The sequence below is a fragment of the Caenorhabditis elegans genome, chromosome IV (genome assembly GCF_000002985.6).
Source record: "Caenorhabditis elegans chromosome IV".
Taxonomy (NCBI): Eukaryota; Metazoa; Nematoda; class Chromadorea; order Rhabditida; family Rhabditidae; genus Caenorhabditis; species Caenorhabditis elegans.
In genome coordinates this window covers 15,235,970-15,250,139 of record NC_003282.8, presented here as the reverse complement: position 1 = coordinate 15,250,139, position 14,170 = coordinate 15,235,970, and the positions used below count along the sequence as shown (strand labels likewise).

General features: G+C 29.2%; 2 protein-coding genes and 73 non-coding genes across 75 annotated transcripts; 35 read left to right on the top strand and 40 right to left on the bottom strand.

Annotated features, from left to right (window-relative positions):
- Position 1: 1 nt before the first annotated feature.
- Positions 2-22, bottom strand: 21ur-3873. Its single transcript, NR_062246.1, has one exon.
- A 294-nt stretch (positions 23-316) lies between these two features.
- 21ur-5634 lies at positions 317-337 on the bottom strand. Its single transcript, NR_062245.1, has one exon.
- 21ur-10893 lies at positions 318-338 on the bottom strand. The gene has a single exon (NR_062244.1).
- Positions 339-402: 64 nt separating this feature from the next.
- On the bottom strand, positions 403-423 carry 21ur-12782. Its single transcript, NR_062243.1, has one exon.
- Positions 424-515: 92 nt separating this feature from the next.
- Positions 516-536, top strand: 21ur-11249. The gene has a single exon (NR_062242.1).
- On the top strand, positions 519-539 carry 21ur-11596. The gene has a single exon (NR_062241.1).
- Positions 540-1,172: 633 nt separating this feature from the next.
- Positions 1,173-1,193, bottom strand: 21ur-55. The gene has a single exon (NR_062240.1).
- 21ur-2769 lies at positions 1,176-1,196 on the bottom strand. Its single transcript, NR_062239.1, has one exon.
- A 247-nt stretch (positions 1,197-1,443) lies between these two features.
- 21ur-587 lies at positions 1,444-1,464 on the bottom strand. Its single transcript, NR_062238.1, has one exon.
- Positions 1,460-1,480, top strand: 21ur-5440. Its single transcript, NR_062237.1, has one exon.
- A 157-nt stretch (positions 1,481-1,637) lies between these two features.
- On the top strand, positions 1,638-1,658 carry 21ur-9653. The gene has a single exon (NR_062236.1).
- Positions 1,642-1,662, top strand: 21ur-1039. The gene has a single exon (NR_062235.1).
- A 550-nt stretch (positions 1,663-2,212) lies between these two features.
- 21ur-1223 lies at positions 2,213-2,233 on the top strand. The gene has a single exon (NR_062234.1).
- Positions 2,234-2,373: 140 nt separating this feature from the next.
- On the bottom strand, positions 2,374-2,394 carry 21ur-10333. Its single transcript, NR_062233.1, has one exon.
- Positions 2,377-2,397, bottom strand: 21ur-5053. Its single transcript, NR_062232.1, has one exon.
- A 305-nt stretch (positions 2,398-2,702) lies between these two features.
- Positions 2,703-2,723, top strand: 21ur-8517. Its single transcript, NR_062231.1, has one exon.
- Positions 2,724-3,457: 734 nt separating this feature from the next.
- 21ur-8499 lies at positions 3,458-3,478 on the bottom strand. Its single transcript, NR_062230.1, has one exon.
- Positions 3,479-3,606: 128 nt separating this feature from the next.
- Y73F8A.36 (uncharacterized protein) lies at positions 3,607-4,185 on the bottom strand. Its single transcript, NM_001028408.3, has 2 exons — positions 4,097-4,185; positions 3,607-4,051 (listed from the first exon to the last, which is right to left on the bottom strand). The coding sequence occupies exons 1-2, from the start codon at positions 4,145-4,147 to the stop codon at positions 3,773-3,775; spliced, it is 330 nt and encodes a 109-aa protein (NP_001023579.1). The 5' UTR covers positions 4,148-4,185; the 3' UTR covers positions 3,607-3,772.
- Positions 3,678-3,698, bottom strand: 21ur-11201. Its single transcript, NR_062229.1, has one exon.
- A 198-nt stretch (positions 4,186-4,383) lies between the features above and the next one.
- On the top strand, positions 4,384-4,404 carry 21ur-362. The gene has a single exon (NR_062228.1).
- A 382-nt stretch (positions 4,405-4,786) lies between these two features.
- On the bottom strand, positions 4,787-4,807 carry 21ur-4639. The gene has a single exon (NR_062227.1).
- 21ur-2630 lies at positions 4,790-4,810 on the bottom strand. Its single transcript, NR_062226.1, has one exon.
- Positions 4,791-4,811, bottom strand: 21ur-5403. Its single transcript, NR_062225.1, has one exon.
- A 129-nt stretch (positions 4,812-4,940) lies between these two features.
- Positions 4,941-4,961, top strand: 21ur-2920. The gene has a single exon (NR_062224.1).
- A 792-nt stretch (positions 4,962-5,753) lies between these two features.
- On the bottom strand, positions 5,754-5,774 carry 21ur-4547. The gene has a single exon (NR_062223.1).
- Positions 5,755-5,775, bottom strand: 21ur-11905. The gene has a single exon (NR_062222.1).
- Positions 5,776-5,838: 63 nt separating this feature from the next.
- On the top strand, positions 5,839-5,859 carry 21ur-11851. The gene has a single exon (NR_062221.1).
- Positions 5,860-5,902: 43 nt separating this feature from the next.
- 21ur-1698 lies at positions 5,903-5,923 on the top strand. The gene has a single exon (NR_062220.1).
- A 119-nt stretch (positions 5,924-6,042) lies between these two features.
- On the top strand, positions 6,043-6,063 carry 21ur-6174. Its single transcript, NR_062219.1, has one exon.
- Positions 6,064-6,072: 9 nt separating this feature from the next.
- On the bottom strand, positions 6,073-14,017 carry lgc-52 (Ligand-gated ion channel 50). The gene is made up of 9 exons (NM_070438.4): positions 13,872-14,017; positions 12,816-12,858; positions 10,536-10,779; positions 8,493-8,883; positions 7,511-7,738; positions 7,282-7,328; positions 6,774-6,914; positions 6,644-6,731; positions 6,073-6,536 (listed from the first exon to the last, which is right to left on the bottom strand). The coding sequence occupies exons 1-9, from the start codon at positions 13,887-13,889 to the stop codon at positions 6,465-6,467; spliced, it is 1,272 nt and encodes a 423-aa protein (NP_502839.3). The 5' UTR covers positions 13,890-14,017; the 3' UTR covers positions 6,073-6,464.
- On the bottom strand, positions 6,359-6,379 carry 21ur-11303. Its single transcript, NR_062218.1, has one exon.
- Positions 6,617-6,637, top strand: 21ur-5600. Its single transcript, NR_062217.1, has one exon.
- Positions 7,067-7,087, top strand: 21ur-5181. Its single transcript, NR_062216.1, has one exon.
- On the top strand, positions 7,070-7,090 carry 21ur-10069. Its single transcript, NR_062215.1, has one exon.
- On the bottom strand, positions 7,195-7,215 carry 21ur-7076. The gene has a single exon (NR_062214.1).
- Positions 7,270-7,290, bottom strand: 21ur-12828. The gene has a single exon (NR_062213.1).
- Positions 7,469-7,489, top strand: 21ur-3145. Its single transcript, NR_062212.1, has one exon.
- Positions 7,800-7,820, top strand: 21ur-5534. Its single transcript, NR_062211.1, has one exon.
- 21ur-5654 lies at positions 8,059-8,079 on the bottom strand. Its single transcript, NR_062210.1, has one exon.
- On the bottom strand, positions 8,060-8,080 carry 21ur-14309. Its single transcript, NR_062209.1, has one exon.
- 21ur-4417 lies at positions 8,321-8,341 on the bottom strand. The gene has a single exon (NR_062208.1).
- Positions 8,969-8,989, top strand: 21ur-2067. The gene has a single exon (NR_062207.1).
- Positions 8,970-8,990, top strand: 21ur-5225. The gene has a single exon (NR_062206.1).
- On the bottom strand, positions 9,237-9,257 carry 21ur-9729. Its single transcript, NR_062205.1, has one exon.
- Positions 9,239-9,259, bottom strand: 21ur-12584. Its single transcript, NR_062204.1, has one exon.
- Positions 9,241-9,261, bottom strand: 21ur-12583. Its single transcript, NR_062203.1, has one exon.
- 21ur-6039 lies at positions 9,375-9,395 on the top strand. The gene has a single exon (NR_062202.1).
- 21ur-6832 lies at positions 9,408-9,428 on the top strand. The gene has a single exon (NR_062201.1).
- Positions 9,608-9,628, top strand: 21ur-8041. The gene has a single exon (NR_062200.1).
- Positions 9,868-9,888, top strand: 21ur-2992. The gene has a single exon (NR_062199.1).
- Positions 10,124-10,144, bottom strand: 21ur-8014. Its single transcript, NR_062198.1, has one exon.
- 21ur-3034 lies at positions 10,137-10,157 on the top strand. Its single transcript, NR_062197.1, has one exon.
- Positions 10,529-10,549, top strand: 21ur-8232. Its single transcript, NR_062196.1, has one exon.
- Positions 10,920-10,940, top strand: 21ur-3631. Its single transcript, NR_062195.1, has one exon.
- Positions 11,060-11,080, top strand: 21ur-1680. Its single transcript, NR_062194.1, has one exon.
- On the top strand, positions 11,063-11,083 carry 21ur-13276. Its single transcript, NR_062193.1, has one exon.
- Positions 11,211-11,231, top strand: 21ur-2047. The gene has a single exon (NR_062192.1).
- On the bottom strand, positions 11,330-11,350 carry 21ur-705. The gene has a single exon (NR_062191.1).
- 21ur-1060 lies at positions 11,605-11,625 on the top strand. Its single transcript, NR_062190.1, has one exon.
- Positions 11,980-12,000, top strand: 21ur-14092. The gene has a single exon (NR_062189.1).
- 21ur-6951 lies at positions 11,981-12,001 on the top strand. Its single transcript, NR_062188.1, has one exon.
- Positions 11,985-12,005, top strand: 21ur-9332. Its single transcript, NR_062187.1, has one exon.
- Positions 12,198-12,218, bottom strand: 21ur-5653. The gene has a single exon (NR_062186.1).
- On the bottom strand, positions 12,201-12,221 carry 21ur-15217. Its single transcript, NR_062185.1, has one exon.
- Positions 12,385-12,405, bottom strand: 21ur-2382. The gene has a single exon (NR_062184.1).
- Positions 12,386-12,406, bottom strand: 21ur-12993. Its single transcript, NR_062183.1, has one exon.
- Positions 12,581-12,601, bottom strand: 21ur-12961. Its single transcript, NR_062182.1, has one exon.
- On the bottom strand, positions 12,584-12,604 carry 21ur-3728. Its single transcript, NR_062181.1, has one exon.
- On the bottom strand, positions 12,676-12,696 carry 21ur-4723. Its single transcript, NR_062180.1, has one exon.
- Positions 13,017-13,037, bottom strand: 21ur-7712. Its single transcript, NR_062179.1, has one exon.
- On the bottom strand, positions 13,304-13,324 carry 21ur-9144. The gene has a single exon (NR_062178.1).
- Positions 13,600-13,620, top strand: 21ur-6698. Its single transcript, NR_062177.1, has one exon.
- Positions 13,603-13,623, top strand: 21ur-861. The gene has a single exon (NR_062176.1).
- 21ur-6465 lies at positions 13,724-13,744 on the bottom strand. Its single transcript, NR_062175.1, has one exon.
- On the bottom strand, positions 13,725-13,745 carry 21ur-14033. The gene has a single exon (NR_062174.1).
- Positions 14,018-14,170: the final 153 nt, after the last annotated feature.

Here is a 14,170-nt window from a genome sequence, read left to right as displayed (position 1 = left end):
ATGAGAATATATTGAGCGTGCATTAATTTTTAGAAAATTTATTAAACTTCACACTTTGTTGAAACAGTGAGAGGAATAAAAAACGATCTTTAAATAGTTGGTAATTAGATTTTGAAGTGTAAAAGCAAAAAAGTAAATATAGACAAAGGTTAAAATTGCAACAATTTTTTTAAATGACAAGCACATTTTAAGATATCGGGTTCTTGTTCGAGTCTCTAGAGAATTCTTTTTCAAAAATTCAGGCTAAAACTACCTTGAAAATCTTAGTAGTTTTGGTTAACATGAATTTTGGAGGTGAAACCATGAATTTTTGATCAGCGAGTAAACTGCAGTCGAAACAAATCAAACTGTAATACCAAAATTTAAAAAATATGTGAAACGGGAAAAATTTGTTTTTAAGTTGCTTTTTTTCCAAACACTAAATTAATGATCATACTGTTGTTTTCTAGTTTAACAAGTAGACAAAGCACTGTTTCATTTTTTTTTGTTAAGTTTTTGGGATATTGAACTTGAAATAATGAGAGCTTTTGAAATAGTATAAATCTGAAGAATTTGCCATAGTTTCAAAAAAATTGTTTTTTTTTTTCAATTTTTACGACCAATCAGGATGAGAGAAAACGAATAAAATGAATTTATCTTTTCTGGAGGATATGCTGTTTTAGTCAATCACCACAGTGGTCACAGGTTGTAAAAATTTATTGATTGGAAATCTATGAAAAGGCGACATCGACATATAAGTGAATTCAAGTGTCAAATATAAAGACTTTGATGGAAATAAAATAATGAATACAAAATAAAAATCTATTTATCTAACAAAAAAACAAAGAAGTTTGATAGCGTTTCAAAGTATTCATGAAAGATGGTTCTAGAACTTGATGAGGTAAATTGAACAATTGCTCTAAAATACCTAGAGTATCACAGTGGCCAAAATTTAAAAACTCAAAAAAATCTAAATTTTATATGCATTTGAAATTTAGACTTTTTGAAAATTTGAATAATGTCAGCTTTGCCACTTTTTGAGAGTTGTCTCACAAAAAAAACGTTTCCTTTGAATTTTATGATCTATTTCCGAAAACTCCTAATGACGTCCTATAAATCTAGTTTTTGAGAGAAATTGCTCCATTATTGATGTTTTTTTTTCCGGTTTTCCATTTTTTTTTTCGGAACATGCTGATCATTGATGGAAAATGGCATTATTGAAAATACATATGATGGAAGTTATTAAAATGAGAATCTGAAAATGTTAAAGTTTTTTTTACAGTTTTCCAACAAAAAAATTAGTTCTGAAAATGGGAGTTTTAATTAACCAACTAGTTCATTAGAATCATATTTTCAATAGTACATATATTTTTATCAATGATCATCTTGTTCAAGGGTTCATCTCAATATTGATTTCGTTTCTTATTAAAAATTCCTGTTCACCAAAATTATTTCAGATTTTCAGATTATTAGAAGATATTGGAAGCAAGTAAGTTGTCTAGGTCGGAATTTAACACATATGTTAAACGGAGGAAATAAAAAAGTTATTTTCTTTTCACAAGCTAAAACTGTTTTCCTACTGTTTTTGTAATTTTTCAATAAAAGAAAGAATGCACTGTTTCATTTTGTTGTTAAATTCTTGGAGTATGAAATATGTGTCGGTGATCAAATCAAGTCCAATGCTCAAGTCAATGCTCAATCCAATGGTTCAGCCCAATGGTTCAGTCAATGCTCAAGTCAATGGTTCAGCTCAATGGATCAATCCAATGGTTCAGCCCAATAGTTCAACCAATGCTCAAGTGTTCTAAATTTATGTTTTTTGTTTGCTTTCCTTTTATTAAGAATGTCTAATCCTCTGCAACCCACAACTTTAAGTGCATTCCAATCCATTTCCCGCCCATTTTGATGTATATAAAAGAAAACCTTTTTATAATAAAGAACGACAAAAACCAGAGGAGGCTGTTAATAGACTTCACGGCAGCCGCCGCGAAAGGGTTTCCGGCGGTTGTCGTGACAGGGTGCGTACACATTTTCAGACGGAAAAAATTAATTGAAAGTTCCTCGGAGAACCGGTAACAATATTGGTGGCAATAAAGTCTCAAATACACTTTTTGGTACTAAAATACAGCAGTCAACACATAATGAAAACAACTTTTTGTTGGAAAATTAAAACAAAAAACTTTAACAGTTTCAGATTCCCATCTTAACATCTCAGCTTTCATCATACTTTCAATAATTCATTTTTTTCATAAAATTTTTTAGAACTTCTTTTTCCGAATTTTTTAGAAATTATTGTGACCAAATTAAAATTGAAAACTTGTTTTTTTCAAAAAAAAAATTGTCTTTCGAAACTATTTCTCGAATGGAGACAGTTTTCCTACACGTAAACTGTGATTCTTACACCATTAATATACAACACTGTATGGGTGTTGTTTCGAATGTACAAATGAACAACGTAAAACTGTAAAATGTATAACATGGTTGAAAGTATGTCAAGTTTTAGTACTCAATTTGAAAAATGACTTTAATCTCAACTAAACCCTGGGAATGTCGGGTGCTGACCAGAATTTTGTGTTCAAAACAAGCGAGAATATGTAGATTTTAATATGACACATTGTAAAAGAAAACATTTACAGTGTACTATCAAAGAACAAAAAAATTTTTTTTTAACTTTTACTGTTTCCACACATTGATAAAATAAAAAATGTATAACACCAAATTGATTTAGATAGTATTCTACAGTCAAAATAATGAAACTGCTCTGCGTGTACGGCCAAACAGGCACCCGCTTTTTTGCCGCGTTTTTACTCGATAACAAGATTAATGAGAATATGGAAAACGAATTCATAAATAAAAATAACTAATAGGTAGAAATTTTTTTTTGATATTTTGTATTACTTGTGAAAATTATTAGAATTTTAGTTTTCAAAAATTTTACACAAAGTTAGGTTATTTATTGTTAAAGCCAAGTACCAGTATAAACAGCGTGAAGAAGATTTTTTAATTCTCAAATTTCGCGCCCAAATCCGATCAGATAGTTTTTTGTTTTTCGAGCAAAAACAAGTTGCTTGTCAATATTCAAATGTAAAAAATCAATTATTTTCGATTGAAATTTTTCAAACTTGAGATCTGAATTGACTTCGTTTTATTTAACGAAAAGTTAAGAATTGTTTTGATTTGTAAATATAACAGTGCTTTTTAAATATTGATTTATCTATTCAAAACAATTATTTTCCAAATTTTAAATGAGTAACCTTCGAATTTTCGTAGTTTTATTAAAATTTCATCTTTTTTTGTACATAACTTGAAAATAAGACAAAAAACTATACTACTTTAATTTGTGAATTTTAAGAGACATCATTCCTCTAAAACTTGATTCTCAAGATAAAAAATATCCGAAAATAAAACGTTAGAGAGCGTTTTTGTGTAACTCCTAATCGTTTTTTTCCTTTCCATAGTTTTGCAGAAACAGGTGAAAGAAAAAAGAATCAACTAAAAATTAGAAAAACGATTTTAAGTGTAAAATTAAATAAACAAGTTGAAGCAGCAGATTTTAAATAATGTCCATCACCATCTCTCAATTACAAGGTACTCTTTAGTAATTTTTTTGTTTCCAAAAACCAATACTTCCTTTTAAAGTACATTTATATTTTTTAAAAAAAGTAGGGAAATCAATTAATATTCCGTGAACTTGTTAGAATAAGAAAACCACACATATAACACGATGGGTCAAAAATGAAAAGTAATTAATGACACAATGAAACAGTGAAAAAAATGCTAAAAAATAAACAATTCAAAAGAGCTCTTTTCTGAAATATTCAGTAATTCTTCTTTGTTTTTGAAGGCATCTGATTGTTTTCGGATTCTTGTGAGTTGACTTGTTCACTTTCAGACAAGCAACTTTTCGTGGACACCGGGTTTCGAAAAAGCCCCGTTGGAATCCAATGAATCGGGCTTGTCGGCGAAGAACTTTCCGTTTCTCAGTAAATTTAGGTAGACTTTTGATGTGTGCCTTTTGGGGCTTTTCGTCGTGACTCCAGATGTTCTTTTCGGAAAGTTCAGCATTTGAAGTCTAAAAAAAATATTCTAAAAGAATTTCCTAAAAGCAATAACGTACTTTTTTGGTTGGAGCCTTGAACTTTCTGAGAAATGTTGAGAAGAAGTTCATTTTCCGGAACAAATTTGATTGAAGAAAAAAAGAAACCTGAAATTTAAAAATTAATAAGAAAACCTGAAAAGAATGAAAAAAAGAGGAATACAAAAATAACAACATAAAAATAGTAGCTGTCAATTTTTCATTAAATTTTCCACGAAAAATAGTCAAAAATATTTTGAGTTTTCTTTTCAAAAAAAATCACTGTTTCAAAGCAAAAACGAACATGTGAAGTAAATATGACAACATATTGCCTCGGATGTACCATGGTTTGTCTCAAAAAAAAAAAACAATAAATCAATTGATCGTCAACAAAGACAAAAAAAACAATCAGAATGATTACTGAATGTTCTGATTCTCAGTAACCCAATGTTGATCCTCCTCCTTTGCCTGGGGGGGGGGGGGGTGTGGCCTCCTTCACCTCCAGATTAGGGGTTCCCAGAGTGTAAACCGGATCGGTGAGAACCGTGCACATCCTTTTTGGAGCGGAAATTATTGATTGAAAAATCATGGGAAACCGACACGCGGTGCTGTAAAACCAAAAACAAGTTAGTAGAACATATATATTGTGTGACATTTAAAAACCAGACAAACACAAAAAATAAATGACTCATATCGAAAAATTCATAAAATACTGTTAGGGTGGCATTGAATTGGTTTTGGTAAATCTGTTGATCAATTATGCCAATGAAAACTTGAAATTATATAACCAAGTTGCGAAGGAGTAGATTTTTTAACACGCGAAAAAAAAAAATTAACAACGCAGTTTCAAACTTACTATTAGGTTTTAGGTTGAAAACACATTTAGTCTTGAGTTGTCATAATCAATAAATCGACATTTTGGAAATCAGATATTACTTTTGTATTTGTTTTTAATAGTTTCCATTCTTACAAGTTGTCAAGAATACGTGTTTTTTATTAGTTCCGTGTGAAAAGTGGCAATTTTTGGGGAATATCCTTTTTCTGGGCTTACTAAAACTTTTACAAATACCTATTTAAGATAACGTTGCAAGTTTCAATAGAAGTTGTATTTGCCTCCAGAGAATGACAGGAAATGATGACATTTCAGATGATGACGATTCAGAAAATATTGTAAAAAATGATGACAAAATTACAAATTACAGAATCCACCAAACAATGGAACAAGTCTAATAGTTTCAAAAAATCAAAACTTAGACTTGAGCAGTAATAATTTTTGGTACTCCTTTTACAATTCATTAAACTCAAATTTATATTTGATTCTGTGAAAAGGTTTCGAATTACAAATAATTTAAAACATAAAAGTTTGAGAATGAAGAAAACGAAAAATTGATGAAACGGGTTTTTACCTCTAAAATGCACACTGTGCACACTCTTTTTAAAATTTCAGTGGCGAGCTCTACTATCAAAAATTCAAAAATGTGATAATAATAACGAATCTCTTCATCACTAAAATGAAAGCAATGGAACAGTTGGAAAACATTTCTAATAGTTTCTTTATCATCTACATCAAAATCTTGAGAAAATCTAAAATGGATGAAATGGAAATACACTTTTTATTTTATTTTTACCAGTATCTTTTATCGATTCTCAAAAAAAAGTTTTTTGACACTTTGAATGAAAATTGTAAATATTCTTTTTTTTTCGACCCCCCAATGAAGAAACAAGAAATTTATTTCCTGTTTCAATTAAAATTATTCAGAAACAGCAAACAAATGTTCACTTGGTTTTGAAATATTTCATCAACTGCTTCGCATTTTTCATAAAAATTCGTAATTTATTTATTTTTAGTGTACTCATTCCGCAATTTTCTGGTTTTTTAAGAACTTCTTAACTGTAACACAATCACGAAGGTGACTATCAAATTTTTTAGATATTCCGTGCAATGTTTCACATTTTCCTTAAATTCGGTTGGCATTCTTGCACAAAATTGTTGAAAATTATAAAAATTTAATGAAAAAAAAAATTTATTGATAAAATTATTGTTAAATTAATCAACTTCAAGAAAAATACATATTTAAATGGAGCTTTGAGTAAAATGGAGATTTTTGTTTTTCAAGAAAATTTGATGAAAATGAAATAAATACCTGAAATTAATATCAAAGTTTTTGAAAACTAAAAAAAAATTAACTCGATACCCATATAGCGAGAACAATCTAAACCGAAACACGTACGAAATACATATCTTTCACAATTTGACCGAATTTAAAAACTAAAAACCCAAATTTTTTCAAACTTTATACAAGTTCACAAAAAATAAAGGAAAAATTAATAATGAGAACTTCATTAGCTTTTAAAAAAACACATGAAAAAGTACCAGTTATTCTTAATTCGGAAAGTAGAAAATAAAAATTCAAGTGTAGACAGGATTCATGCTTGTTGTTAAATAGTATGCCCAATAGACCAAATTGAATAGGGCAAACATCTGAAAAAAAAGTTTTTTTTTTGAAAAAAAAATTAAGGTTTCAAAAACTTTTCATAAGCAGAAGCTTTATTAAAATTCATTGGTAAATCATATTCAAAAAATCTCACCGTAGGAAACAACATGCTAGCTACCCGATCGATCGATGCTCCAAGCTCGCTCCCCTTTGCTCGCCGAGCACTGAGCTCCACGAAACTTCTGAAAGTCTCAACTGATTATCAATAGAGCAAGATTGCATACCTCCTTGTAGTTGAATTATATTGTCCTATTCCATTTGAATTCAAATTTCCAACCGAACACCGGACTTCTCGTAGTCGTTGGTCGTGCATTTTATCATTGTAGGCGACGATTGCAAGCTCGATTAGGGAGAAAAATATGAATCTGAAATTAAATGTTTTTTTCATTAAAAATAGTAAATAGTTTGTTGTTAGAAAAGTTTTGCACTAAAATAAATGTAAAAAATAATTTAATTTCTAAATATTTTTCTGCAGTTTCACTATGTTTGTATATAGCCCCAATAATTTTGACAACGTTGATTATTCTATTTTTCACAAACATTGCCACTTGGGGCGTACAAAAATTGATTAACTAGTTTTTTTTATTATTCTTTTTCTTAAAATTATATTTTTTTTTTATGAGATTCCAATTAATTTTACTTTTTTTTTGTAGTTGGTTCAGAAAAGTGTCACCATTTTGAAAATGATTCATAAAATGTTTCCGTGAAACAGATGTTTTTTTGAAAACTCACCCAACACAACTGAACATCCAAATATCGATGGCTTTTACGTAGGATGCCTGAAACATTTTTATACAAGAATACATTAATTTTTTTTGTTTTACAACTGATAGGAAAAATTAATTCAAAGAAAACCAAAATCCAAAAAAAGTATGTTTCAATATAGACTTATTAAAACAGAAACTTTCAGAATAACCAATGGTTACTCACTATTGCTTCCAAAGTATATAAAATTCCTCACCTTTGGCAGTGATTTGACAATATTTCCAAATTGAAAAGTCAGTGCCATCAGTGAAGAGACGGAGAGTGTAATTCTCGCAGGAAGAGCCTTTGTATCCATCCAAAATGCTATCCATGATATGAAAACTGATATGTAGGTAGGTAGGTACATTTGGAGAATATAGAAACCGTAGAGACGCTCGAAATGTATGGATACTGACAGTCGATGCCACATTCCTGCTGTGTAGGCCTGCAAAATTTTTTCACTGTTTCAACTGTTGTGGAAAGTTGGTTAGTGTTTTCAACAGAGTTCAGCAATGTTTTTTTTTCAAAAATCTCTTGAATTCCTTATAAATGCCACAAAACATTCGAACACTTAAAATGAAAACTTTTGGCAAACTTTCACTTTTTCTCGTATGTAGTTGATTTAAATTTTGAACAATGAAAGCCTGTATTATTTCGTGCTCCCTATATAATAAAAGTTTTTTTTGAGTCTCTCACGTTCATTTGTAGGCATATCATTATTTTTGACGCCCCTATGGTTTTGAGAAAAAAAAACAACTTTAGAAAATTTTTGGTTCAGGATGAAGAATACATGCTTTTTTGTCCGTTCATTGTATGGATTTTGAGAAACAGTGAAAATTTTTGGAGTTTTTTTTTTGCAAAAAAAATCAAAGTACCGCAAAAAGTTGGTAAATATTTTGAAAATAATTCATATTTTCCGCTTCCCATAAGCCCTGTCCCAAATGTTGGCGGAGTCATTAACGTCACTATTTGTGACATCATTATTTGTGACGTCCTCACCTCTGATTTTTACTTGCATTTTGATTTTCAAAAGAAGGTTCGTACCATATTACTCGCTAATTTATCTATTCAATCTATGATTTTCAAGAAACAGTGAAAACATTTTAAATTTTTTTTTCCAAAAAAATTGCATTTTTCTTTCAGAGCACAGTTATTCTCCTAAAATATTTTTCAGAGATCAAAAAGATTCCAAGCCCCACCTCAGTAACACTTCCATAAGTGATATTTGTCATTCGAAAATCCGGTAAATTATAATCATTTCTTACTGTAGACACTGGAGACCACTCCAACCACTGTAATTCCACGTCAGCAGCATTATAAGAGTAACTCTCAAAAACCAAAGAACATCGAATACTGTCCAATGGGAAATTTCGAAGATTCATCTGACACGGAGCCTCGGATCGGATACGGTAGTTAAGCCATATAGTACCATTTGGAAATATCATTAGAAGAATGTTGGGCTTCGGAGAATCATGTACTTTTGTGGATTTGGAATTTACTATACATACATTCGGTGACCAGAGTTTTGGCTCCATATCATGGTCCAGTGAAAGGTTTTTACGGCAAGGATCGAGGTGGGAAAAAGCCAATCTGAAATAGTATTTTTTGTGGAAAAAAAATCAGATTTTTACTGTTTCAAATTAAACATTTTAATCGGAAATATTTAATTTCGGAGTTCCAACTAACTTTTTACGAATATAATCTTTTGTGATTTTTTCACATTTTCCTGGTACTTTTAATATGTATTCTAAATCAATTTTTTTCAAAGTTTTTCTTCTGTAAAAACTGATAAAAATCTGAAATTCCCGCACAAAAATTTAGTAGAAGGGATTGTTTTACTGTTTTTTGTAACTTTCTTTTTTTTTGAATCATATTAAATCTGTTTTACATTTCTTCAAAGATTTTACAGCATTGAGTGCTAGCTTCCAGTAGTGAAATAAAACGAGGATTACAAAAAGACGTCGCTATAAGATTTGGAAAAACAAGTTAAAATATAATAAGTTTCTGAAATAGTGGAATTTTTTTGGAGTTTACTGTTTCGAGATTACAATGTAGCCGGGGATAAAACACTTTCAAATTGTTCATAAATTTCAATTTGAATGAATGAATTTTAATATAAATACGTTCATTGAGATAATTATGGTAGAACATTACTGTTATATTATTAAACTTACCTAAAAAATTCAATCAAAAAACGCAAATGTAAAATAATATGAATTTGCCATTAAAAAAAGTTGTTGGCATATTCGAAAATATCCACAAAAAAGTGCACTTTCACTTTATTGATTTAATTAAAAAATTATTTTCAAAATGTTACCAATTTTTCGAATATTTTTAAATCCAGCAAGATGTCTTTCAAAAAATCTGCGTTTAGTTCGAAGACGTTAAAAATGTTGAATAAATTTAAATAATTTTCACTATTATGGTGTATTTCTGGAATTATCTGTCAGTAATACTACAAAGAAGATATTTTTGATTGCTAAAAATTCACAAGAAGACTGATAAGAAATTTTAATTTCAAAAAATCTACTGTTTCAGTAATTAGTGTTATTTAAGTAAACAAAAATGTTTCGTTTTCACAGAAATACTATGATCATTTTCTCTACGCCTTCAAAATAATCTCGCGCTCCGCATCAATTTATCAATTTTTTTGACGCATCAAAAATTATTGATTTTTTAATCAACAGGTCAACGACAACAATCAACAATCAATATTGTTTGTAATCTGCACGCTTTCTACGCACATTTTCCACACAAACGGGCATTGAAATAGTTGAAAAATTATAACAGAAATTTGCTGTTTCATAGAAATCATAAAACTTTCATTTCACTTCGAAATTCACTGTTTTAATTAGTCTTTACAGTAATGAATTCATCTTTACGTAATGATTGAAATAATATTTTTTTTAATCTCATTAAAACAAACTTATTGAATGTTTTTTAAAAAAATCAAATACTGTATAATTGAAGAACCAAACTGTTTAAAAAAAGTTTAATATTGAATTTTCAGTGATTCTAGAATACAAAAACTCAATTTCCAAAAATAACCAGAATAATCGGAAAGCAGTTTGGAAAAACTAAAAGTGTCTTAAAATAACTTTTAAAGTTTATAACTTTTACAGCTAGGGACAGGTTAAAAAATGTTTTAGAACCACAAAATGTCAAAAAAAAAACGAATTTACAATTTTTATTGTTTCAAAAAAATTCTAAGATTTCTAAAGTTCTAAAAAAATATTCCTCACCGTTTATCATTCCAAATTGCGCTAATCCAATAATCAATTGTAAATGTCCCAGTGATAGCTGATATATCGGATATATCTTGAATAGTTATTTCCACTTCAACTTTCACTGGAGCCGGTTCTGGAAGTGCATTTCTCGAGTAATTCGTCATTAAAATCCGTGCCAAATCTGTTGCCTTGGCTCCGGATAATGATGAAAGGCCAATGTCATCGCAAGTGAAATCTTCAATATGTTGGTATGTCACATCTGAAATGAATTGGAATTTTCCTTCATACTGTCAAAACTGGCAAATAAACTTTGTATAAGTTTTGAAAACAGATTTTTTTTTTCAAAAAAATTCTGTTTCACAGTGATTTCAACTAAATTGCAAAATTATTTAATTCCAGTACTTCTACCATTTTAGTAGCGTTAACGTTGCAGAATTTGCTGGAAACGGAAACTTTGATGTCGTTTTTTCATTTTTTCTAACCGAGTTCCGAAAATGTTTCAAGTTCCTCATATGTCGGAAACTTTTTCACAACACCATTACTGAATGTTTCAATACCTCTAAGTGAATCTGATTTTTTTTGTGCTACCTGAAGAACCATTTTTTGAGAAAAGAGTTATCACAAAAAAACACGAATAAAATGAGAATGTTTCAACTTTCTCATTTTTTGTGAGAGTTATGTTGAAATTAGTGTTACAAATTTTTAGGAAAAAAAACATTGTTAAATTGAAAAAACGGTAGATTTCAATTTAGTCATTGTGTTCCTCACATTATTTAGTAACTTTTTTACCTGAAAATATAGGTTTATGCCTTTCAGACCTTCTCAGTGCACTGTCAATGGCAAATACAGCCGTTTACTTATGGTTTTGGTGAAACATTTTTTTTTTTCGATTTTTTTGCATTTTTTGAAACTACTTTGAAACATTGGGTTTTTTATTTCAATTCTAAAATATCAAAATTTTAAACAATAGTTTAGTTTTGTATAATTACGGAAAACAAAAAACCTTTTTTTTTTTTGAAAAAATATTGAAAAATTTTCTGTTTCACAGTAGTTTCAACTATTTTGCAAAATTATGTAATTTCAGTAGTTTCGTGACATTACCGTCGCAGAATTTGCTGGAAACGGAAACTTTGATGTCGTTTTTTAAAAATTTTTCTAGCCGAGTTCCGAAAATTTTTCAAGTTCCTCATATCTCGGAAACTTTCCTTTTGAAATTAATGTTAGTGATAAGTTTAATTTTGAATCCATTTTAGGCAAACTGTCTTAAAATACCAGTGACAATCCACACAAAACACATGAAACGGGAGAAAGTGTCAAAATACAGAAAATAGGCGGTGAGTAAGCAAGTAGGCAGGCGAATATCAAACTGACACTGACAAAAAGGAAAATTCTTCTTGGTGAACTTTAAAACTCCACTGTTTTGCGAAGTTGTCAAACTTACTTAATTTAAAAAAGTTTATTTAGTATCAAGAAAAATACGAAAAATAATAAGCAAATCACTGTTCAAAAATAAGCACCTAGAAACAGAAAATAAATTCCACAAATCGGGAAAAATTCCAAAAAAAAGCTCCGCCCAAAAACTGGTTTGTTTTGGTAATTTGTCAAATCTTATTCATCTGACCATAATTGAGTCTTTCGTTTTTGATAGGTCATCCTCTATTTTCTCAAACAAAAACACTATTTTTATGAGTTCTTATAATAGTTGAACTACAAATATTTGCATATATGAAAACAATGCGAAACAGTTGAAAATTAATTTGAAATATAGTTTTTAAGTTTTGCAACAAAAGTTAACAAAACAAGTTTTCTCTTATTTTTCTCCTATAACTGAAGCTCTTGCTTGGATGGAAATCGAAAATTTTTATAAGCAGTTGTTATACAATGAACCGAGAATTTTTTACTATCTAGTATTCAAAAACAACTTGAAACAGTAATTGATTTTCAAATTAAAATCTTTTAAAATATGCTTTAATTGTTTGCAATCTACTTTCGAAAATCGAAAATTACGACTACGCATACAGATATATTATTTAATATTGTATGAAGATTGATTTTTGAAATTTTTTTCTGCGTAATGCGAAATAATGAAAATTCCAAGAATAACCAATTTAATGAAGAAATGGAAACATTACGCAATGTTTTCTGAAAATTTTTTATGTTTTTATCTCAGACTGAATTAAAAATGCACATTCTTTCTACTGTTTTCCCAGCATATTGAAACATGATTTGAAAAGAAAAACTAAAAGTTTTATTCAAATTTTTCTTGAAATTTTGAATTTCCTCAATCAAACTAACCATGTATCCTAGCCGACATGAGAATCGTTTCGATGAATAGCGCCTGAAAAATAAAATGAAAAAATTCTCCTGAATTGTGACAATTGAATTGTGAAGTTAGGGTGTTGTCTTTCTGATCAAAAGCTAAAAATCTAAAGATTTCGAAATTTTAGCCACAAAATTACATATTCAACTATTTTTTTTCAAATTTTCACAAATTTGAAAAATGTGCTATGAGTTGGATCAACTGAGAAAAAAATACACGTGTTTCATGTTTTTTGTGAAACAGTAATTTTTCGAGATTTTTTTTTTCATATAACAACTTTTTTATAAATATTAAAAATTTTCAATAGTATTCGATCAAATCCGCTATAATTTCAATTTTTAACGTTTCAGCTAACTATTATTACATGGAATTCACCATTTCCTGGGGGGGGGGGGGGGGAAATCATTTTTCCAAACTTTGATTTTAATAATTACAAATTGATGTTAACTTCTCACAATTTTAGTAAAAAAAAATGCAACCAGCAGTATTGTAAATTCGGACTAAACATAATTATAAACATTTTGAAACATTATTAAAAAATTTAGATTTTTTTTCGTTTTTTTAAAAGATTTTTTTAGTTCACTGAATATTCTTCTAAACGTTATAAAAGATGTAAATTAGTTAAACACTTAAAATAGTCTAGTTGCGCCTAAACTCAAGATTATTCATCAATGAAACACAAGGATCGAAAATTAATTTTTTAGAAAAATTTACTGTTTCATATTTTGATGAAAATAATTTGAATATGACAATTTTTGTTATTTTGGTGATAGTCTGCGTAATCAAAAATTGGTTTTTTTAATAGTGTACATTATTGGCTCAAAATTTAACTAAATACAAAATTGATTGAAAAATTTCACAAACTGTACTTATTCAGCTTTTTAGTCAAAGAATCAAAGATGAAACAAATAAGAAATATTTTCTGCCTTAAATCAAAAATGTGAAACTGTAAATTTTAATCCTAAAATTGCAAAATGTTTTTTTTTCTCACGACCACCAACTTTAACGATTTCTTCAAAGTTTACGCTCACCTGTATACTGTAGATCATGACATTTGCATAGATTTCACAGAATTTTCATTTTTCGAATTTTCTGATCATTGTCCAAATACCAAAGGTTACCAGTGTACAAGGTCGAAACACAATTTCGCAAAATTTTGAAATCGAGAGCAAAAAGTAGGAGAAAAAAGTAGAAAAGAATAAGATGAAGACGTCAAGAATTCGGAATTCGTGGAGGGGTCCACTACGGCGGGTACAGATTGAGTTAACAATGGATAAAGGAAGAAATGGAGGGTCGTGGGGAGGGGGAGGACCTCCCCCCGACATCATAT